Raw genomic sequence first — 25335 nt, forward strand, 5'->3', positions numbered from 1 at the left:
GGGATGATGTGTCTGCCTAATTCATTGATGCAAAATATTTATTTATTTATTTATTTGACGTTTGTTTACTGGAATGATCCGACTGAGCTCAGGCCCATTATCAGTGGGGGCCCAGAATGAAAAGCCCCAAAGGATACAAATAAGAAAAATTATATAGTTAATAAACTTATTCGTTAGTAGCATAAACAGAATAACACAAATTATACATAAAGACTGATGGATGAAAAGATGATGATTCGGGCTTTTTTAAATTTAATCTGTTATCAAATGTTTGAAACATTTATATTTTATATAAGAGTGAGGCAACAAATTGACAAATTATACATAATAACTATGCTAAGATATACATAAAACGTATATTATGGAGTATAACTAGTACATAAAAAGTAGGAATAGTTATTTTATTTGTAATACATCTTCTAAACATGACTTGTGGTAGATGTGACTATGGTTAATGATCACAAAATTATGTATAAAAACATATAATGTCAGATATTGCATAAGTTGTCAACAGAGTCCCTTGAGATTATATGCAAAGTTATTGACTATTATTGTTGTATATTTCTATGATTTCCAGTAATTATGGAGCCTGGATTACATAAATGCAAATACTTATAAAATAACTTTAAATCTATTTATGCCACTTCTCCAGCTGATGACATCAAAAGTATGCACTAATATTTGAACGATTTCTTAACCCACTCAACAAATGTTTGGCAGTTGGCAGAGAGGTTTAAGGCTATAAACTGTTAATGCGCTGCTTCCTTTGGTCCACTGTTTAATTCATTCAGCCTCTAGTGGCCTAACTGTGCAACTGTGAGTAAGCCACTTAACCACACAGTACTCCAGGACTGATTCTGAAAAAAGGTTAACTGATCCACAGTTAACAAATACGTAATTAATAAATGTAATTCAAATAATTTAATAATGGAAAATGAACTATGTATACATCTACAACCATAGAAGATAACTGTTCATACTCTCTGAATGACAGTTTATGGGTACTTGTGTAGATGTATTTTACTATTCATTGTTCATCTACATACCGTTCATTTACTCACAACTAAACACACATCTGTGGATTCCAGTGCGAGTACACAGACTGTGTTGATTAATATACTTTCTCTGAACATGTGCAACCAAGAAGCAGTATACTTCTAGCCCAGGAGTGTGGGAGAAGATCCCTCATATTGAAAATCATGATGCCAATTATGAGCGTAGCATAACTTGAGTGACAAGCAACACTTTGGTGAAACTCCAGCAACTGGTACTTGAGTTAAGAAGGTAGATACATTCTTTTGTGCTTCATTTTACTTACTGAACTGATTATCAGATCCAGTTTGTTTTAAACTACAGTTTTATGTTTTTATTTTTTTGAAAAATATTAAACATTTCCAATACTAGAATCAACAACAAAAAAAAAACTCAGCACTTACTTGTAAATTCCTAATAATTATTGTGTTATAGGTAGGTAGACACTTGGCAGAAATGTAAATTCAGCATGTTATGCGATTTCCTGTCACTCCTGGATGTGTCTCCCCTCCCTGACATATATTTCTGCGCAAGCTAGCACAGCTGTGGGCATTCATGGAGGCACCACACCTAGCATTTTTGTTGCCATCATATTCCTTGACTATGTTGATTCTACAGACTTTAGAGTATTTCTTATCAAACCAGTTCATTTCAGTACATTAGATGGAGTAGTTTTGCTTACTGCACAGCCTTACATCAGTTACTACTTGTGCATTCAATCTACAAGGAAACTTGATGTATCTGCCACATAAGTTATACACTATTTGCCTCTGACTTTCATAATTAGTGTCCGAAAAGAGTCATTAGAGCAGAATACCTACCTAATTAATATATTAAATAAAAAGTCCTTATAGTACTGATTATTTCCCATGACATAATCTGTAAGTGAGGTTGCACTCCAGCTACATCTCTCAGATCACTGAAAAAACATTAAGGATAAGAGAAGTTTTATTTAGCTTAAGCTGCTAAATAGACAATTTATTTTATATCTAACAGGCATTACATAAAGCCATCTTCTACTGGCATAAAAGGATTCCACTCTATTTCTTTTGTTTTCACTAGAATGAGCTAGTACATTTGATACTACTGTATCTCACATTTACTGTTTGCTATCACAAACAACAAATCAACATTCAACACCAAAGGAATCATAACCTTTCTGACAGACTTACAAACACTGTTTTACAAATTTAATCACATGATCATTTCATTCAAGAATGTGTCTTTAAGAAAGCGGTTTCAAGAAATTGTAAACACCGGGGTTGCTGATAAATTAATTGCTGATGGCACATGGTTTTATGTGATTTGGTAAGATTAATGTTGATGTGGTACTCTGACTTTATGTAGAAATTGAAAAAAGGGTGTTGATGACAATGACAAACTACAGATGTATGAACTCTATGGTCTTGTAGAAATAAAGGCAGGACACACACATCTTAATTTATGCTTATTCTTCGGCAAATGGAAAGACAATGATTTTGTGGTGGAATGCCATCCAGGACTAGTTTCATCAAAAGGTAAAACAGCTGTATGCGCTGCGGATTAAATGGAATTTGAAACCTGTATGTTTTGTGAAAGACTGTAATACACACACACACACACACACACATATATATATATATATATATATATATATATATATATATGTATATATATATATATATATATATATATATACATATATGTGTGTGTGTGTGTGTGTATATATATATATATATATATATATATATATATATATATATATATATATATATATATATTTACATACACCCTCATACATGCACACACATCATACTGAATATAAGGTCAGTCCTACTTCCTTTTTTATTTCTGTAACAAAAAAGAATAGAGAAAAATAAAAGAATAAAACGTGGAAATAATTACAATATTTAATATATTTATTTCCCCATGGGACTGTATATATTTATAATGTAATGACCGCCAATTTTGTAGATTTAAACAAAAGATAGGTACTTCTCTCCAATGTTCTAAAATTATTCCCTTTTGTAACCATTGAAGCTAATGCAATATACATTTTCCCGTATTTATGAAAACCATCCAACATGTCCAATAAAAAGATTTCAGATTTAAAAGGAATATTCTTCTTAATTAAAGTAGTAAAATAGTAATCCACTTACTTCTTAGTTTCCAATATTCATTTACTTGGTGTGACATTCCACCAACTATGTAAAGTATCAGTGTGTTCATAATTGCAATGCCAACAGTAAGCTTTCATTAAACCTAAGCGATGGGGAGTGAAATAAATGCCAAAATGATTTTGTGCTGAATGGATGTATTATAAATTGATTCATGGTGTTTATTTATTTATTTTTTTGACATTTGTTAACCAGGTTAGTCCATCTGAGCCAAAGACCTGTTTTCAGTGGAGCCCAGGGAAGAAAAGCTCCAACAATACAAACATAAGAAGATAACATAGCAGGCAATATACAAAACCCAAGAAAAACAGTGCAGCAATACAACATAAGCAACAATTACATATGCAGTAATCAGGTGAAATGAATAACTAATAAAAAGAAAAGACATATAAATGCAAATACATTTGTTAATTTGAAAGGGTTCATATTCCAACTTTCAATGTCAAATTTTATATTTAAAGCATTTTCCCATTTAAGTTTGCTTGGATAGTTAATGAGAAGTGCAGTTATTTTTAGTACTTAATTTATTATAGAAGTTTGTTTAGTTTTGGCTATTGGCTATTAGGTCAATTTTCATTTGGATAATATTAGGGAGTTTAAAAATGTATTCATTTTAGATATAACTATATAATTAAAGAATTGCTGATGTCTGTATTAATATTGTAATATTCCCTGCTGATATATTTAATTACTGGAAAAGATGCTGCATTTTGTATTTTTTTCCAAGGAATAATAACATGTTGAAATAAACTGTATCTGCACTATAAAATTGTATGCTTTTCAAATATGAGGAACTGAAGTTTTGTGTAAGTAAGTCACAAATTATTGGTTAGTTATTAACTAACCAGATTTTTTGAATAATGTACTGTATAAACCATAATGTCCATACACTGTATCTTAAAATATTAACAAATGTATTTGCAATTATGTGTCTTACAGGGTCAGGTAAGTCCTAGCCTTCTTGTTGCTTAGAATCACAAGTAGTGTTCCATGGTGTTCTATGAGAGAGCCTACTTCATAAAAATGTCTGAATCTACTTTTCAGTTTTATTATACCATTGAATGTTTGGTGGGAAAACAGATTATGCAAGTGGGTAAAATAATCATCCGAACAATATTAACTCTTCCTAATAATGAGGAAAAAAGTAAAGTATTTATTTATTTTTAATGACTTTTTCAATGTATAAATCATAACTGTTAAGATGTATATAATGGAAATTTTTTGTATACTGAATTCCAAGAAATAAAAAGGTTGTGACAATAGGAAAAGGTGAAAACATATTAAAGCTATTATAATTTGACATGTTTTAAAAGGGCATTCTTTCTGACTTCTTGTAATTAATAACATAACCCAATATTGATCTTTTTCTATTAAAAACACTCCTCAGGCTTATTATGTTTTGATGATAATTGCTGGTAATTATTAATATATCACATACATATCCAATCAACTTTAGCTTAATATTATCTATTTTTAAAGGAGATAAAATGCTTGCAAATTATACAAGGGATTGAAGGCTAGTATAACAAAAGAAGATGACATTGGCCAGCCTTGTCTTATTTCAGTTGTTGCTGGTATCTGATTAGACAAACTGTTATTAATCCTTATTTGAAAAGACAGATAGATATAAAATATGTCATATTGCAATTAATACTTCAGGAAATGTATAGTCTTATAAGACAGCCAATATAAATGATCTATTTCTTAGATCAAAAGCTTTCGAAGAGTCTATTTCTATTAAATCAAGTAATCTCCATTGTATCCCCGAAGTCTCAAAACAACCCACTAAAGTGTAGTGGGTCTAAAAACAAAACAGTGTAAGAAACTTCTCTGTGTGGAAGATTTTCAGTCCATATATTTCTAGTTAATCACTGTATATAATCAGATCAGACAATAGTAGTAGAAGTAGCGAACGTAAACTCGTCAAGTCAAAAAGTAATAATAGAAAATATATAATTCTACAGCATTACTAAGTATTCAAAAGTAATCCAAGCAAGGCAGGCAGTCTGTTTCCAGTCAAAAATCCTTTATTAAGTACACAGACAAGTCAATCTCCTTTCCGGTCCAGTTGGTGAACCTGGGAATCTTGAGGCAATGTTACAACTGCCTCATGTACACAGACAACCCTCTCCTCCTCCCAACAAATTCCAACACATGTGAGAGATGCACCCATATAGCCAAACTGGAGGCTAAGCTCTCTCAACTCAGTACTGGCATAACCAGTCAGGAGGAGAAGGAAACCACACTCACTACAATTCCAGTCTCACATAGACCTACCACGACAGCAAACCAAACACATAATCACACAAAAACATACTCGGAGGCTCTAAATAAAGATCTGCCTAAGCAGCAGTGACCTCCAAAGCAGACACCCAAGCAACCGCTACCCCAAAACAAAACACGTGCAACACATATCTCACAAAGCCAGTGTGCCGAACAGTCACAGCCCTTAAGGCTAAACAACACACCTGATACACTTGTAATAGGTGACTCTATTGTCAGGCACACTGACGTCCTGCTCACCAGGCTGAACAAGGAGAAGGTCATGGTGAGCAGCCTGTCGGGCGCTAGGATCCGCCACATAACACAAGCACTCAGGTCACTCCAAGGCAAGTACAAATATGACTCAGTCATGTCCATGCTGGTGTGAATGACCTGAGACGTACCTCCCTGGACTACATGAAAAGAGACATAGAGGAGCTCTCTGAGCATGTAGCCCAGGCCGGTATGACCCTGACCTTGAGTAGCATCTTACCCTCACCAAGAATGATGCCACAATATGAAGACAAGATGATCAATTTCAACAATTGGCTTAAGTACTGGTGTCATTCAAAGGGGATCCAATGCCTGTCAGCCTGGGATGATATGCTCGACAAGCCACAATGCTTCGCTAGGGACGGCTTGCACCTGTCACCCCTGGGCTTTTGGATATTGGCAAAGGCTCTTGCTACCCCCATGGTGCCTTTTTTAGGCAAGGCTCAAAAGACAAACCCACCTCCATAGGTATCACAAGGGATAAGAAACTAAGAGTAATGCTACTCAACACCAGAAGTCTAAACCTCAAGATGCACGCACTTGAAACTCTCCTTAGCATGGAGAACATCGATATCTGTGCAGTGACAGAAACCTGGTTCAGGGCTCCTGAGAGTACCCCAGCACTACCAGGATATACCTCATACCATGTTTTTCGGCCCCAAAACTTGGACTGAACCACAAAAGGAGGGGGAGTATCGATATCCATCAAAGATACCCACACCTCCAGGTTGGTGGCAAAGCACGAAGCATCAGAGACTATCCATGTGCAATTAACAGTGGGTAAAACTGCCTTCCAGTTTATAGCCTGCTACAGACCACCCTCCCAAACCCAGGAACCCCACTCGGCCTTCCTGAGAACACTGGAAAATATGAAGGTCTCTCCAAACATCATTATATTGGGCGACTTCAACTACCAAAACATAGACTGGGAGCATTACTCTAGCTCCAACACCCTAGCCCAAAGGTTCCTAGAATTCATAAACTCAAATGCTATGGAACAACTTGTTACCACTCCCACAAGAGGGGAAAACATACTGGACCTGATCATCACCAACATGGGGACTCTATGCTCCAGACCAGAAGTGTATCCCTCACTGGTAAGATCAGACCATAAACTGATCTCACTGGATATTCACATCCCGACCCCACCCCCTGCCCAGAAAACCACAGTGAAAAACTTCTCTAAAGCAAATTTCACACTCCTCAAAACTGAGGTGGAATCCTTCAAAGCCCCTGGGCCTGTGGAAAATACAGCCCAGACAGCAGAATCCTTTATAAATGCATTCTATGAACACCTTCAGGAATGCATGGATCACACAATCCCAAATAAAACCAAGACCCAATCCTCCAAAGGCAGACGTCCTGTCTGGTGGACCCCAGCCATAAGCAAACTATACAATAGAGGGAGGAAGCTACTACATGATAGAGCAAAGTCCCAAAAAGGGAAGGCATCTCTGATCAGTATTAGCAAAAAACTAAGGGCACTCATAAAATCGTCTAAGGCCAGCTTCAAGAGAAAAATTGCACAGGACACTAAGGATAATCACAAGGCTTTCTTTAGTTATGTTGGGAACCTGGGTGGGAATTCCCAGATATGCTCAGAATTAGTCCAAAATGACAAAAAATACACCAAACCCACAGACATTGCCAACATCCTAGCTGAGATGTTCAGCACAAACTTCTCCCCCCCCTCCCCACCAAAAGGGCAAATATCTATCCCAGCAGAGTGCTGCCCCCCTATGACATCTCAGATGCTCAGGTAAGAGCCGCCCTCTCCAAAGCAAAAAACACAGCATCAATGGGACCAAACGGTGTCCCGGGCTGCACCCTACATGAACTCCAAGAAGAGCTAAACCCAAACATAAAACTACTGTTCAATCTCAGCCTTACTACAGGATATGTACCCAAAGAATGGCGTACAGCAACAGTGGTCCCTCTCCACAAAGGTGGTGTCTCAACGGACCCTGGAAACTATCGCCCCATAAGCCTGACTAGCTTGGTCTGCAAAGCTATGGAAAGGATCATCATGGACCTCATAAATAAAGATATTGGGGACCTACAGACACTTGATCCTACCCAGTTCGGCTTTGTTAAGGGCAGATCCTGCCTCTTAAACCTGGTCGACTTCTTTGAAACAGTCACCAAGGCCATTGACAAAGGGAAGGTGGTCCACACAGCCTACCTGGATCTCGCAAAAGCCTTCGATACAATACCCCACTCGGGCATTATAGATAAGCTCACCAGCTTAAATATAAACCCCTATGTCACTAAATGGGTTGCAAACTGGCTCAAAGACAGAACCCACATGGTTAGAATTGCTGGAGCCATGTCAGACTCCAAACCAGTTACAAGTGGCATCCCACAAGGCTCAGTCCTGGGACCTCTCTTGTTCGGTCTATATTTCTCAGAGGTACAGGCCAACACAGAAGGACTGTGGCTGACCAAGTTCACAGATGACTGCAAACTGGGTGCCATAATCGACTCTCCAGCCGACACAAGCATCCTCCAAAAGGGCCTCATAGAAACAGACAACTGGTGCCAGAGCCATGGCCTCAAGCTAAATGCCAAAAAGTGTATAGTCATCCTGTTTGGCAAAAACAAAGTGCCCACAAATTACCACATAGGTGGTAATCCATTAAGTACAGAAGAAGTAATTAGGGACCTGGGGACCCAAGTTGATAGCAATCTCTCATTTGACAACCACGTGGCCAAAGTGGTTAGAAAAACATTTTATATAGCTCACCTAATCATGAAGGGATTCACATCTAGATTAGGGGAGGTCATCATGCCTCTTTACTCATCCCTCATCAGGCCCATAATTGAGTGCAATGCCCCTTTTGGGATGTACCTTACCAAACACCTGCAGCAACTGGAAAGACCCCAAAAGTACCTCACCAAGAGGATCAATGGGCTCAAACAGATACCATATGCTGCCCGGTTAAAGAAACTCCAGCTCTACTCAGTGGCATACCGCCTGCTCAGAGGCGACCTGTGCCTGACGTATAAAGCCATGTCCAACCCAGAATTAAGGGACATGCTGCACCTCAAAAAATCCAAATCCCATCGAGCTACACGCTCAAGAGACTTGAACCTCATCACTGAAATAAATAGGACATGCTGGAGGGACAGATTCATAACCCAGAGGCTCCCTTCACTCTGGAATAAAATCCCAGTCCAGGTTAGGCAGAGTCCCTCATTGACTCTCTTCAAGAGAAATCTTGATGAGTGGATGGGAGATCGTAGGTTTACCCCAGGTATCACTTCTGTGTCACTGTTAGACAGAGGCACAGTATACTAACCTCGAAAAAGGGCATAGCAAAATTAATTTAAAATGGGTGGTGAAAGCCAAACATACTCTGGCTAGGCTTATAAATGCCCTAGGGCAGATAGCCTAGTATGAACCTATGAACCTATGAACCTGAGTGGACTAACACTTGTTTAGATTTTGTAGGCTTTTAATTTCCACAGACAGAAAAAATTGTTCTGGTTTACAGTATTGCTAGCAATACAGCAATTTCATGATTTATATATATATATATATATATATATATATATATATATATATATATATATATATATATATATATATATATATATATATTTTTTTTTTTTTTTAGGTGGCATGTTAAGTAGCATTTTTGTTATAGCAAGAAATTCACTAGTTCAGTACTCAGTTGGGATACTTTCTGTGTACAGTCCATATGTCCATCCCAAGGATATATGGCATATGGATTGGTGTGTGTGTGTGTGTGTGTGTGTGTGTGTGTGTGTGTGTGTGTGTGTGTGTGTGTGTGTGTGTGTATATTTGTGTATGATATTGAAGAAAGGCATGACAGTCTACATTAATTCATACCTCTCAAACTCTTAGTGCAAGGAATCTGGACAAAGTCAAAAATAATGGCAGGAAAAGGCCCAAAAATAGAGACAGATTTTAATTATTGCTCTTATGAACTTAGAAAATTGCAAGAATAACAGGTTCTGCATTAGCATGCATTTTCTGAAGGATATGAAGTCTGAAACTCAAGTGTCTGTCATTATTTAATGGCTTCAATTCTCACAAATTTTTCAGAATACCACAGATTTGATATGAAAGAGAAACATGGAAAACAAAGCATTGGAAACATGAGCCACAAAGCATTAGAGAAAATCATGTTTATATCACATAGAATCACCCATTACCAACAGTTCAAAAAATAGGTGCAAGAAAACTAAATATAGTAGTTCAGAAAAAGACGACAAAAGTAGTATTAATAATTGAAATTGCTGCAGCCAGTGACTACAGTGTCTTATGTACAGAGAGACACAAAGTCATAATATACCAGGATTTGCAGGCAGAAACTAGGGCAATGTTGAAGGATACCCAGACAGTTCCGATAGCAGTAGGGGCAATGGGACTCATAAAAACGAAGTTACAGTCATATTCACATATCTTATAGACACATGTAACTCCATATGAATTGCAGGAATAATTTCTGGGTATATTATGTCTGCTATGAAGAAAACTTTTGGCTAAAATCAAAGATTGAAACAATACTAATTTCATGAACTTTAATCATACTTTGCCTTGGAAATGGGGCCCATTCCCATTATGGTATTATAAACCCAAAAGTCTTGGAGGAATTAAAAAGAGACCAAAAATATGAAATAAAAATGTGGACACTGCAAAAATCTGGACAGTTAAGGTGTATGTTCTGTCATGTAAATACCGTGAAAGTCATTGCCTGTTGACGGGGTTGCTGTAGGAGCTGGATAAACTCAAAAGCATTAGATGCGTGGATTAATGTGTTTGAAAGGCAGACAACTTACTTCTTGAAAGATAATAAAAAATGGTATTACTGTGACAAACAGTCATCTGCTTCTGTGCTAACAAATCAAAAGAAAATAAAAACTGTGTGCGTGTGTGTGTGTGTGTGTGTGTGTGTGTGTGTGTGTATATGCATATATATATATATATATATATATATATATATATATATATATATATATATATATATATATATATATATATATATATATGATATGTATATATATATATATATATATATATATATATATATATATATATATATATATGGGATCCTTACAGATGTTCGAAGTTTCACTTCTTCGAACCCACTTCACCGAGTCCACTTGTTCGAAGTAGTGAAACTTCGAACATTGACTTCAGTAGTCACACTACAATGCGGAATGGGAATATTCCCTTTTTCCCGCTGTAGTGTGATCTCGGAGTTGGTATATTTAAGTAGGGGGGTGTGGGAGGCACAGCCCCCCACATGGAGGGTGCAGGGGAGCATGCCCCCCTGTAAAAACATGTTTTAGTGTTTTTTTTTGGGGGGGGGGTTGCCTGGGGAACTAGACTTCAGCAAAAGTGCACTTTCGGCCCCCACATAGTTTGGATATATATTAAGTTTAGAAAAGAGTAATTTATTGAAATTGTCACTATCCATGTGTATCGTTCAAAATATTTAAAATAGGTGGGGGCTACCCCCCACACCCCAATGTGGGGTGTGGTGCCCCCTACACCCCCCTTATTATATATTCTAACTCCAGGGTCACACTAAAGTGGGGAAAAGGCAAATATACATTTCAGTGAAATGTGTTTCAGTGAATTGTGTTTTCACTGAATTGAGCTTTCAGTGAATTGTGCACAGTCAAATGTGTTTCAGTGAAATGTGCTTTCAGTGAATAGTCCTAGACCCATATATATATATATATATATATATATATATATATATATATATATATATATATATATCTATACACACATACATATAAAGCTATATATCTACACACACACACACACACACACACACACACACACACACATATATATATATATATATATATATATATATGGGTTCCCTTCAGAAGCTCGAAATACTGAAATCTCGAATTTCACTATTTCGAGTCCAAGAAGCCGAATCCACAGAACAGTGAAAGTTCAGAAGCACGAAATTCAAAACCTTTTGAATTTCGCGCTTCTAAACTTCTGCTGTGGTCATGTCTTCAGGTAAGTATGCGTGTGTGTTAAGGGGTTTGGGTAGGGGCAGTGGTGTGTGTCAGTGTGTTTTGTTGCTGTGATGTGTGTGTGTGAGGAGAATGTAGTTTGTGTGGTGGTGTTTTGTCTGTGTTTGCATGTAGTGTGACCTCGGAGTGAGAATATTTAAGTAGGCGTGTGTGGGGGGCACAACCCCCACATGGGGGGGTGCAGGGGGGGCTTGCCCCCCAACTTTCATGCAGTAGACAGATTGTGTGTGTTTGTGTGGAGAATGGTGTGTGTGTGTGTGTGTGTAGTAGTAGTAGTAGTAGTACCGCAAAATTCTAAAGCTCCGGTATTCAAAGTTTTGAATTTTGCAGTTTTCAGGTTTCGTTGTTGTATGCATTTGGCTTCTTGGGCTCGAGATACTGAAATTCGAGATTTCAGTATTTTCATCTTTTGAAGTGAATCCATATATACATATATATATATGTATATATACATATATATATATATATATATATATATATATATATATACACACACACACACACACACACACACACACACACACACACACACACACACAGACACACACACACACACATACACACATACACAGCTATAATTTTTCATATAATATCCTTGGACGTCTCTGGACTTATTTGTGAAGAAACAACCTTTTAAACTACTGAACATATTATTTTAAACATTTCTTCAAACCATAAGTAAACAAAACCTGCAATATTATCACATTTCTGTAAGTTAAACTTACCATTTGAAGCAGTAAAATCAATGGCCACTGTAAAATTGATTTGGGTCCTAAAAGGCAAGCATAAAAGAAAATATTTTACCTCAAATGCCTTACTTTCACATCAAGATTCACCTAAGTCTAATGTCTTTATCAGAAGGACTTGCATTTTCACTCAGCTGAACAGCTTACATTTTTATTTTATATTTTTAGAATGATAGTTATAGCCTAATAGATCCTTCATCTATGTAACCTAAAAGAAAATTTTAGTCATACAGTTCAAAGGAATCAGGTAATACAGGAAAGAATTACAAAGAAGAATCTAAAAGGGCACTTTTAACTGTAGAATCTTACTTGATATATTTTCTTTTCTTACCAATATATGACTGACATTGTCTTTTTACCCATGTTCTGTATCTTCTTTTACCTGGAGTATTTTTATTAATTTCTTGTTATATTACTATGCTCACCATACATGATGTAACCTGTTTTATGTATTATGCTGGATGCACTGTATTTGTATAACTTGATATTGGACCTTTTCTCCCCGGGCCTCTGCTGAAAATGGACCTTGTCCAGTCGGAATTTCCCAGTTAACAAATGTAAAATAAACAAATAAATAAATAAATGTGCTTATTCTGTAGTGTGTGATGAATAAGAATGCAAAACAAAATGTGTCTGGGATAAATAATTCTTTCCATAGATGATGTCTGCAGTTTACAGTTTTACCTTTCTTGCTCTTGATTGCTTTTTAGATTCACTAATGAAGTTTTGAATGTACAACACTAACTAGTATTTATCTGATGTAAGACAATTGTATGTCATTACAAAATATTCTCTTGCACTACAGGTAAAGTGTGGTGAATGGTTAAAACTATGACAGTTATCGAAAAAAAGGAAGTACATTCAACTATAAATTCAGATTTATCAAAGTACCTATAATCTTGGCTTTTTACATTAAATAAGGTAAAATGACTTGACACATGCTCAGGAACAGAAAATTATTAAATTCAAATATTTATTTATTTCCTTCCATTTGCTGACACAGGGAGTCTAACTGGAAGTATAACCTCTTTTTAGTGATGCCCAGTGACAAAAGCTCCATTGGTACAATATAATAACATAACTCGGTACTTACGTATTAATGCAACCAGATTTTTAACCCAGTGTAGTTCCTGATATTCTCGCAAAACAACTGTTTACTAAACTAAAAAGGGGTGTGTGAAGTCCAATTCACTTTTTGTAGCACTTTGGTTATGACAGAGGAACTGGACTAACGGCCAAAGTCCTCTTCCTTGGTAGCATCCTCCTTTACCGTGCTAACTTCATGGAAAATAATAAGAAGAAGCAGGGCAGAATAAAATGATGGCAGATTCCAAAGATGACAAGTGGGTCATTTGCAATAGCAGCATATCACCTTCTTCTTCTTCTTTTTCTGGATGTCTTGTACAAGGCACAGCTTGTAAGCTATGGTTCTTACACAAAAAGAATTAAGTAAGTATGCAGAAAACTGATAAAATCTAATATCAGTGGCTTGACTGGAGAAACTAGCTGCAGTGTTTTGAACATCTGATAGGAAGCAAAGACAATCGAGGGGATTTTCAAGTAGAAAAAATGGCAGTACTGCAAAATCATTTTGACATTCTTCATTCGAGTTTTTTTTTTTGGATTACCCTCTCTATTGTAATTGATCCCCAAAGTGAGACTAGCATTGGGGAATGAAATGAAGTTAGCAGATGCAAAAGATTTTGCAGTACTGCCATTGTTTCTACTTGAAAATCCCCTCGATTGTCTTTGCTTCCTATCGGATGTTCTGATGTATGTAAAAGGGCACAGACACTGCAGCTAGTTTCTCCAGTCAAGCGACCGCAGTCGGTGAAGAAGCAGCAGCGGAAGAAAATGGTGACTGCTTTCCCAGGCCCTCTGTTTACAACCCAGCCTTCCATCAAAACTTAAAAATGTTTGACCTTACTTGTAAAACACAAATTAGACAGACCTTACAGGGCAAACCCAAACATCCATTCTTCAATTTTACATCAGTTATCGCAGCATGACCATCTGGTTGTGATAATACGTAAGTACCCATAATTCAGTGTATTTTAACATAGGTAAATTAAAATTAGTGCCATTTTGATAGTGCTGTATCACACAATTATAAACAGTATAACACTGAACTGGTTCATATCATGTAAAAGCATACTGAAGAAATCTTCACAGTGGTACAATCACAGTGGTAGAATAAATGCTACAATCACAATATCATGCTGAAATGGAACATGTAAACATATAGAAAGTTGTATTAAAATGTGAGTTGAACAAGATATTTAAGTTGCATTCGGGTAACACATCCTTTTGGTGGTAGAGTCCTAAGTAGTAAGTTATAGGTATAACGATGTTAGCTGTGGACATTAGTGTCTGGATGTGTAGAGTCATAAGTAGTAAATTACAGGTATAGCAATTTTAGTTGTGGACATTAGTGTCAGGAAGTGTTACTATAAGTGGTAGAATCCTAAGTAGTAAGTTATAGGTATAACAATGTTAGTTGTGGACATTAGTGTCAGGAACTCCTAATGTAAGTGGTGCAGTCCTAGTAGTGCACTATAGGTACAACAATGTTAGTTGTGGACATTAGTGTCAGGACATTAGTGTCAGGAAGTGCTAATATAAGTGGTGCTCTCCTAAGTAGTAAGTTATAGGTATAACAATGTTAGTTGTGGACATTAGTGTCAGGAAGTGCTAGTATAAGTGGTAGAGTCCTAAGTAGTAGGTTCATAGGTTCATAGATGTGTACAAGGCTAATGGCCCTGGAGCCTTTACAAGCCTAGCCCATAGGATTACCCTGCATCATGCCACCCGACCTTAGTTCCCAGTGCCTCTGTCGAGTAGAGCCACTGGAGTGATCCCTGGGGTGAATTTTCTATTTCCCATCCACTCATCAAGATTTTTCTTGAAGAGGTCCAGTGAGGTGCTCTGCTTGACATGTATGGGAAGTCTATTCCATAGCATGGGCAGTCTCTGGGTTATGAACCTGTCCCTCCAGCATGTTCTGTTGATTGTGGTAATGAGGGTGAGGGTGGAATGTGTGGTGCGGAGGGATAGGGATTTCTTTAGATGTAACATTTCTAACAGAGCTGGGTCAGACATGGCTTTGTAAGTCAAGCAGAGATTGCCTCTAAGTAGGCAATATGAGACAGAGAATAGTTGGAATTTTTTGAGTCTGTCCATATAGGACAAGTGTTTAAGGCCTAGGATCCTCTTTGTGAGGTACTTTTGCAGCCTCTCCAGTTGTTGCAGGTGTCTAGTCAGGTACATGCCAAATGGGGCGTTGTACTCGATGATTGGTCTAATGAGGGAACAGTAGAGGGAGATAATGACCTCTTTCTTCCTGCTTGCAAAATCCTTAGTAATGAGATGTGCCACATAGAAGGACTTTCTGACCACAGTGGCAATGTGGTGGTCAAAAGAGAGGTTGCTGTCAACCTGTGTTCCAGATCTCTTATAACGCCTTGTATGTTCAGTGGACTACCATCAATGTGGTAATTTAAGGGAACTGGATTTTTTCCAAAGGGGATGAAGACACACTTTTTGGCATTGAAGTTAAGGCCATGGTTCTAACACCAGTCGTTGGTCTCATTGAGGCTTTTCTGTAGGATGTCAGCATCACTTGGGGAGTTAATAATAGCTCCCAACTTGCAATCATCTGTGAACTTTGTCAGCCAGAGTCCCTTCGTGTTGGCCTGGACATCAGAGAAGTAGATGCCAAACAGGAGGGGACCCAGGACCGAACCCTGTGGGACTCCACTCGAGACTGGTCAGCAGTCTGACTTGGAGTCAGCTACTTTCACACTGTGGGTTCTATCTGTGAGCCAGTTTGCAACCCACCTAGTGATATAGGGGTTCATACCTAGCTTAGTAAGTTTTTCTATGATTCCTGAGTGGGGAATGGTATCAAAGGCCTTGGCCAGATCAATGTAGGCTGTATGAACTACCTTACCTTCATCCACATCTCTGGTGACTGAGACAAAGAAATCAACCAAACTGAGCAGGCATAATCTACCCTTCACAAAACCAAACTGTAGGATCCAGAGTTTGGAGATTCTCTACATCTATAACTATAAGTTAGAGGTATAACAATGTTAGTTGTGGACATTACCACTTATACTAGCATTTCCTGACACTAGAGTGTTAAGTAGCAAGTTATAGGTATAACAATGTTAGTTATGGGCATTTGTGTCAGGTAGTGTAGAGTCCTAAGTAGTTAGTTATAGGTATGACAAAGTTAGTTGTGGACATTAGTGTCAGGAAGTGCTAGTATAAGTGTAGAGCCCTAAGTAGTCAGTTATAGGTATAACAATGTTAGTTGTGGACATTAGTGTCAGTAAGTGTAGAGCCCTAAGTAGTTAGTTATAGGTATAACAATGTTAGTTGTGGGCATTAGTGTCAGGAAGTGCTAGTATAAGTATAGAGCCCTAAGTAGTTAGTTATAGGTATAACAATGTTAGTTGTGGGCATTAGTGTCAGGAAGTGCTAGTGTAAGTGTAGAGTACATCACTCGTTACAAGAGACTAAGATTAAATGCATTTTATTTACAACTGAGTCTTCAGTGTTTATTACTAAGGCACAAAAGTTTTGGGGGCCAAGAGAAATGTGAGAAAGTGGTGGTAGGTGATCAGGTTGATTATAATAAAACAGTGGACAAAAAAAGAGATTAAGTATTATAGTAGAAAATACCAGCCTATTATAATCCTAAGAAATCAGTCATTTTACATTGTATTATTCCAAATGTTTTGTATCAGTATTAACTGACTGAACTGCAGAATATCTGGATGAAACCACAATGCTTGCCAGCATCTACAAGCCAAGACAAGTTATGTGTACAAAGCAGTATGAGAATATGGCATATCTACAAGTGGCCAACATCTGCTTGTTTAAGTGTTAGTTGTTGGAGAAAGTGGACGGAGAGCTACAGAACACTGTCACTGTTCTGCGTAGAAAGTCACTGCGAGTGGAATTTCTAAGTGTGCACTGGCAGTAATTCCTTTGTTATGGACGATTTCTCCATTATTCATACTTATGTGGCCATGCAGTTGGCATATATATCTATATATCTGTATATCTCTATATATATGTATACATATATATATATATATATATATATATATATATATATATATATATATATATGGGTCTACCTGAAAAGGCCGAAAATGCAGAACGCCGACAATGAGATAACCGACACGAAAACACCGAAAAAAAAAAAAAAGTTGAAAAACACGAAACTTCACATGCCCGACAAACAACAAAACAAATACCTTTCCCAAAAAACACACACACACAACAGAAGCACACCAAAAACCTTACAAACCTACACTAAACCTTACAAACACAACTATCTATGTCTTAACCTTAACCCAAACCCTAAAGTCCGTCACTATCTCACACTTACCTTACCCGCACCCTAACCCTAACTCACTTAGTTCGCCCTTAACCCTCAAGTCCATCACTATCGCACACTTACCTTACCCGCACCCTAACCCTAACTCACTTAACCCACCCGTAAACCTAAACTTCGTCACTATCACACACTTACCTTACCCACACCCTGACCCTAACGTCCGTTCCTATCGCACAATTACCTTAACATGTCTTTGTTCTCAGTGTCGGGGTACTCAGCTGTCAGTTTTCTCCATTGTCGATCTTCCGGTGTCGGTGTTCTCGTTGTCGGCGTTTTCAGGTAGACCCATATATATATATATATATATATATATATATATATATATATATATATACACACACACACACACACACACACACACACACACATATGTGTGTGTGTGTGTGTGTGTGTGTGTGTGTATATATATATATATATATATATATATATATATATATATATATATATATACATACATATACAGATACATGCACAACTAGTATCAAGGACATTTATTACGAGGGGTATGTTAGTTATGAAGTTTCTAGAGGTTATAAGGGGAGAATGTTAGACAGAGGTAGACAGTAATGCCCAAACTATCAGATCTATCAGACACGTGGGGATCAGACCTGGGGTGAAATTTCCCATCCATTGGTCAAGGCTATGCTTAAGTAAGGTTAGGTATGGACTCTGCTTCACATGGATGGGGAGCCTGTTCCAGAGCATAAGGATCCTCTGTGACACACATCTGTATCACCAGCATATCTTATTTATGTCACAAAATCTGAATGAATGCACCTAGTGATTCTGATTCTGTTAATTTTGTGAATGTGCAAAAAGTTAGAGATGGATCCAAGGATCCCTTGTATGTCAGACTAGATCTCCTCTCAGTAACCTGTAGGAGACTGAGTACAGAGATAGGGCTTTAAGGCACTCTGTATAGGGCAATGTATTTAAACCCTGGATTCTACTGGTAAGAAACATCTGTGGGTGTTCCAACATTTGCAAATGTTAGGTCAGGTTCATGCTGAAGGGAGAATTATACTCAATGATGGATCTGATAAGGGATGAATAAAGTGGCACTATAAATTCCTTTGACCTGGTTCCCATTTCCTTACTTATAAACTGAGTGATATAAAATGATTTTCCAATTAACTTGGCCAGATTTTGGTCAAAGACCAGACTGCTGTCTACATATGTTCCCAGATCTCTGACTACTGGGTCAACTCTTAGGGGTGCCTTATTGATGGAGTAATCAGCCTGGGTGGCAGTTATGCCAAAAGGCACTGTGATACATTTCCTGGCAGTGAGTTTTAATCCATGACTTTGGCACCAGTTATTTGTCTGTGTTAGACCGTCTTGTGAGATGTTTGTGTCATGGGGAAATTCAATGACAGGTCTCAATTTGTATTCATCTGACAACTTGGTCAACCAAAGGTCCTTGACATTAGCCTTTACCTCCAAAAAGTAGATGGCAAATAGAAGTTGTCCGAGCACAGAGCCCTGAAGTAACCTGCTGGTAACTGGTTTCTTAGTGGAGATGGTATCACCATTCCTGACTTTCTGCATCCTGTCTCTGAGACAAATGGCAGTCCAGTGAGTTATGTAGGTTTTATGTCCAGTTCAGTGAATTTGTCAACTATACCTGAGTGGGGTAGTGTATCAAACTTCTTAGTCAGGTCCAGATAGGGTGAATGCACTGTTTTCTCCTCATGCATTGCCTTGCAACCTTCACAAAGAAGTCCACCAGGTTTAGTAGGCATGGCTTTCCCCTGACAAAGCCAAACTGGGTTGGGTCCAGTGTCTGAAGGCTGCTTATGTCTTTGCTGATTATTTCCATGATAATTCAGTCAATGGCTTTGCATATTTGACTAGTCAAATGAATAGGTCTGTAGTTTCTGGGGTTGCATGATGCCCCTCCCTTGTGAAGTGGGAAAACCATTCTAGCCCTGCATTGTCATAGTACAAAGCCTGTTTTGAGGCTATAGGTGAAAAGTGACTCAAATGGTGCTGATAGGTTATGTTTCAAGCCATTTAGGAGGCATTTAGGGATACTGTCAGGGCCCACTCATACTTTGTTTTTGGCATTAGAGAGTGCCACCAGCACCTGCTCTCTCTTAATATTTGGGGGGGTATGCTAGTAGATGCTTAATGGGAGGAGGCAGGAGGGAGTTGGTTGGTGGAGCTTTGAGCTTAATGTGTTAGCCAGCAAATTTATTATGTTTTTCTACTCAGTGAAGGTGGAACCATTGACCAGCAGTTCATGTTTGCTGCCTTTCTTTGAGGTGTCAGACATAGCTGTAGAAGGACTAGCACTTGTCTTTAGCCTATGATGCTATCTTGACCTCATAACTGGAATTGTTGGACTTATTTATTCCTTTTAGTTTCCTGTTTAATTTAATTAGAGAGATCCTATTATTATGGGAGGTGCTCTTCCTGATTTTAGCCATGACTTTTTTCCTTTTGCTATATACCCTACTGATGTTAAGATTCCACCAATGTGGGTTGTTTTTACAGTTTTTTTTTGGGCTTCCTTCTGTTAGGTACAGCATCCTCTATACAGTTGTTTGCATGGTTGTAAAGGGTATCTGTGAGCAATTTCCAATAGGTTGCTTTTGACTTGGGGTTGGGAGGCCAATGAATTTTGAGAAGCTATCACTTAATAGGATGTAGTTTGCTTTGCTGTTGTGGGTCTGTTTAGAACACAGTTTTTGTTGCGGATTACTGTTTTACTATATTCCCCTTCACAAAGGAGGGCCCTCTACCGATCTCTCTATCACCCAATAGCAATTCTTTCACCCCTATCAAAAATTCTAGAGAGATGCATACATCATCAAATCCTCCCCTCTCCAATAACCTTCTCTCTCCTACCCAACACGCCTTCTGCCCATCTCACAGTACCTCCACTGCCCTACTCAGATTTACCAACACTATAAACTCCTAGAGGAACCAAGGCAATCTTGTCTCCGCTACCTTCCTTGATTTATCCAAGACATTTGACACGGTATCCCATAAAAAACTTTTAAATTGTCTCTCTGACCTTAACTTTGATACCCCCACTCTGCTTTGGTTCAAGAACTACCTAGGTAACCATCACCAGTCCATCAAATGAATAAACTTCCTATCCTCTCCACTCTCAGTCACCCTAGGCATACTCCAAGGTACTATCCTCGGCCCACTTTTATTTAATATCTTTACCAACCAATTCTACCTAGCTACCAAAAAAGCTGATATGGTCCAGTACACTGATGACACAACCCTCATATGCTCTCCACCCAATATCCAACTTCTTCAGCAAAAAGCCCAACTAACCTTCACTGAAATTGAGAACTAGCTCAATTACTCACGACTTATACTTAAGTCCCAAAAAACCCAAGTCATGCTGTTCCACCCAACTAAACCCTCTAATCTCCCCTTTTCCATTCTCTTCACCAATAACACCCAAATCACCCCAGTCTCTGAGACAAAATTCCTAGTAATTACCATCGACCAACAACTCAAATTTAACAAAACACATATCAGTAACCATCCAAAAAAAAACTAGGCTCCCTCTATAGATGCAAACGGTACCTCACCTCAGAATTTCGTATTGACATAGTTAGAACTCATCTTCTGTCCACACTACTATATGCCTCTCCCTCATTAACAAACCTAAATAAAACTGACTTAAACAAACTCTCCACCTGCTACAACAAAATTGCCAGATTCGCCACCAATATCAAGTCACATTCCCACCATTGCCTTGCTCTACAAACCCTACATTGGCTAGAATTCCCCAACCTTCTAAAATATCACCAACTCACCTTAGCCCATCAAATACTGTACTACCTGAAAAAACACCTGCCCTGAACAAACTTCTCAACTTCCATAATCCAAATAGACAACTACGCTCTAGCAACAAAGCCTTAATTGAAACGATCTCCTGCCAAAACAACTCAGGGGAATCACTTTTTGCTCATGAAATTGCCAAAACCTGGAACAACCTTCCTCCTGACTTTAGACTTCTAAATTCTGCATCCTCCTTTAAGACTCTCCTAAAATCATATCTCTACTCCAACCACCTATGCAACTGTAACAAGCCACCATAAAATAACATACTACTACAGGAAAACCTTTTTACAACTCAAGTGCATCCTTTGCCAGGGTCACTGTTCAGACTACTGTTCTCCTCTGAACTTATCTTAATGTTCACTGTAAATACTGTAAATACTTGTACAAGTACTCACCTGTTTACCTATCCATCAGTGTAATACAGCGACTATGATCATCCTGTATAAAAATGTTTCACCTTTTTATCCAGCAATTGAATTCTCATTGCTACTATCTAAAATATCTTTATATTGTAACATCTACCTGCAAATTTATATCTATGCTCTGACCTATTGTAAGCAGTTTTGTAACTTGTTATACTATGTTAAAGTAATCTACAACTTCTTCTCTCATGTTATTGTAAATTGTATTCTCTCTTTTTAATTATGCTGGAGCTTTTCTCCCCAGGACTCCACTGAAAACAGACACCTACTGTCCAGTTGGACTATCCTGGTTAACAAATGTGAAATTTAAAAAAAAAAAAAAAAAAAAAATATATATATATATATATATATATACACATATATATAGATTAGATATATAGATATATAATCAGAATCCTGAAACACTATAAGCCTGAAAGTCAAAATCAAAACTAATGACTGAAAATGCAAAGAAAGTCAAAATCCTGAAAACACAAAATGGACATGCTTGTGGTGTTAGGGTCATGCTGGGTCCAGGTTTGGTTTTATGTTAGGGGGTTGTGTAAGAGAGTTAGGTTTAGGCGCAGGTTAGGCATGTATGCAATAGTGACAAATATTGGGGGGGGAGTTAGTGAGTTAAGGGGTTAGGCGCAGGTCAGGTGAGTCAGTTGGTAGATATTAATGTCTTTATAGTGACATATTAGCATTATTTGTGTTTTCAGGATTTTGACTAGATTTTGCATTTTCAGTCATTAGTTTTCGGGATTTTGACTTTCAGGCTTATAGTGTTTCAGGATTCTGATAGGGAACCATATATATACACACATATATATATATATATATATATATATATATATATATATATATATATATATATATATATATATACACATATATATAAGGATCTGGTTCATAAGCACGAAACTACAGAAGAATGAATTTCAAATGATCAAGAATGGCATGCTGAACCTTTATAATAACAAAAGCGAAAAACAATGAACTATAGAACATCTGCACAGCAGTACAGAATGAACAAAAGTACACCACATATATCTAAATCTATATGTGTATATCTATCTATCTATATATATATATATATATATATATATATATATATATATATATATATATCACACATATGCATCTGGGAATGGGAAAATTCCCAAACCCAGCTGTACTGTGATCTTGTGTAATAACTCACCTGCCCATTCGATGTTCTGCAGTTTCTTGTTTTCAGCTTACTCTCAATATGTTGAACGTCAAAAAATGTTTTGACCTACATATTGAAAGTAAACTGTGAAAATCAAAAAAAGTCACAATGTCAGATTTGCTGATCGAATTCAGCAGATTCTACATTGTTTTCAAAAACATCACATGATGTCAGTATAGGAGCTCATGTAAAGTAAACTCCTATACCTAACATCACATTTTTGCAGGGGGGGCAAGCTCCCCTGCACCCTCCCTGTGGGGGGCTGTGCCCCCCACACCCCCCACTGCTAACTATATATTCCAAGCCCAGGATCGCACTACAGTGAGGAAAGGGATGAATTTCCCAAATGTACTATACCGCGATCTCTGTACAGTTCTTTGCATTTATATTAGCGAATGCACAGTTACAAGTTTTTCATAAACTGTGGAGCACATTAGTACATCATATGTACATTGATATAATGTTGTGTATATCTAGACATGCAACGTATGGTTGTGGAGTATATAAAAAAAACATCTGGAGCAAGGCTGGATTAGCATTTCAAGTGCACCTTATGTACAGAATTATTGGACACAACAATTACACAGAGCCAAAAGGAAAGACTAATGTTACATGCTGTTATATACTTATGAAATGCCCAACAGTTTCAAGTGCACCATATGTACATAATTGTTTGACACATAATTACACAAAGCCAAAAGGAAAGACTAATGTTACATGCTGTTATATACTTATGAAATGCCCAACAATTTCAAGTGCACCATATGTACATACTTGTTTGACACATAATTACATGAAGCCAAAAGGAAAGACTAATGTTACATGCTGTTATATACTTATGAAATGCCCGACAGTTTCAAGTGCACCATATGTACATGCTTGTTTGACACATAATTACATGAAGCCAAAAGGAAAGACTAATGTTACATGCTGTTATATACTTATGAACTGCCCAGCATTGCTTCTGCTGATGTCACCATAACAATTGTACCACAGAGCATCATATTCTAAAGTTCATAAAACTAAAACAAAGTAAAACATTCACTGAGCCTGCGGAGGTTCTTCCACATTAGATTCTTCTTGTTAATCCACTGCATCATCTTTTTATGCATCATTAACTTCTCTGGATTGCCTTATCTCCCCCACAGACTAATTTTAAAGTCAGAATCAATAGGACCCTATTAAATATGTTCAAATCAGTAAGCTTTGAAGCAAAATAAATTAAAAGCTTTTCTGCTTGTTAAAGTAACAAAAGGCAGTTCTGATAAAAGGAAAAACAGGCATCTGCACTTTAATATTTTTTCTGCTGAGCGAACAGCATTTCTGAAACCCTTCCACTGATCACATGAAGGTTATTCAGCCAGATTTAGAATTTGCTCTTTGAAGTCTCCATTGACCCTCCAATTAAATTCAAGGCAGAAATCATTCAGGTCCACAGGCAGAAAAGCAAATGAAATTTGAAGCAAAAATCCACCAAGATCATAGACAGGAGATAACACAGCATTGTTTCCCATTAATTGCCAAGATCCTAAACATGTTACATTTTCTAGATCCAAAGACACTGCTGACCTCTCTTTGATCAAACACATAGCTACGAGTACCTTGGTTCTCCATTCTACAGCTTCTACATAGTTTCCCCTAGGAAAGTGGTAACACCAGAACCCACACTGACATTAGACATAATATGATCTAGGTCTGAACTACACGGTTACATATTTACATAGCTGCTTCAGCCCACGAGCATCTTCTGCAAAATAAGCAGCTGTTGCCTGCTATTTCTACATAATAACGGCTTTTTAGACTCTTTACTATGTCTGACTTTGTTACTTTTGGACAGTCTGTAAAAGGCCTACCATAAACAGCTTCAAACTTACTGAAACCAAGGCCAGTGATTTCATGTCTTATAATCATAAAGGTTGAGAGGTCAGTAGAAAAGCGAAAAGACAGTTTAAGTCAGTCTAAGTATTTCCCTGAACTCTCTACTACAAAAGATATATATACTGGGTGT

General features: G+C 37.5%; 1 protein-coding gene across 1 annotated transcript in view; it reads right to left on the reverse strand.

The window, feature by feature from the left end:
• LOC122815689 (copine-8) overlaps positions 1–25335 on the reverse strand; it is a 3116673-nt gene that overhangs the window by 485076 nt on the left and 2606262 nt on the right. Inside the window, exon 14 of the mRNA XM_044088391.1 lies at positions 12476–12522. Coding sequence (XP_043944326.1) covers positions 12476–12522 — 47 coding nt within the window. The remainder of the gene's footprint in view (positions 1–12475; positions 12523–25335) is intronic.

The sequence above is a fragment of the Protopterus annectens genome, chromosome 11.part0 (assembly GCF_019279795.1).
Source record: "Protopterus annectens isolate FY-2018-M chromosome 11.part0, PAN1.0, whole genome shotgun sequence".
NCBI lineage: Eukaryota > Metazoa > Chordata > Ceratodontiformes > Protopteridae > Protopterus > Protopterus annectens.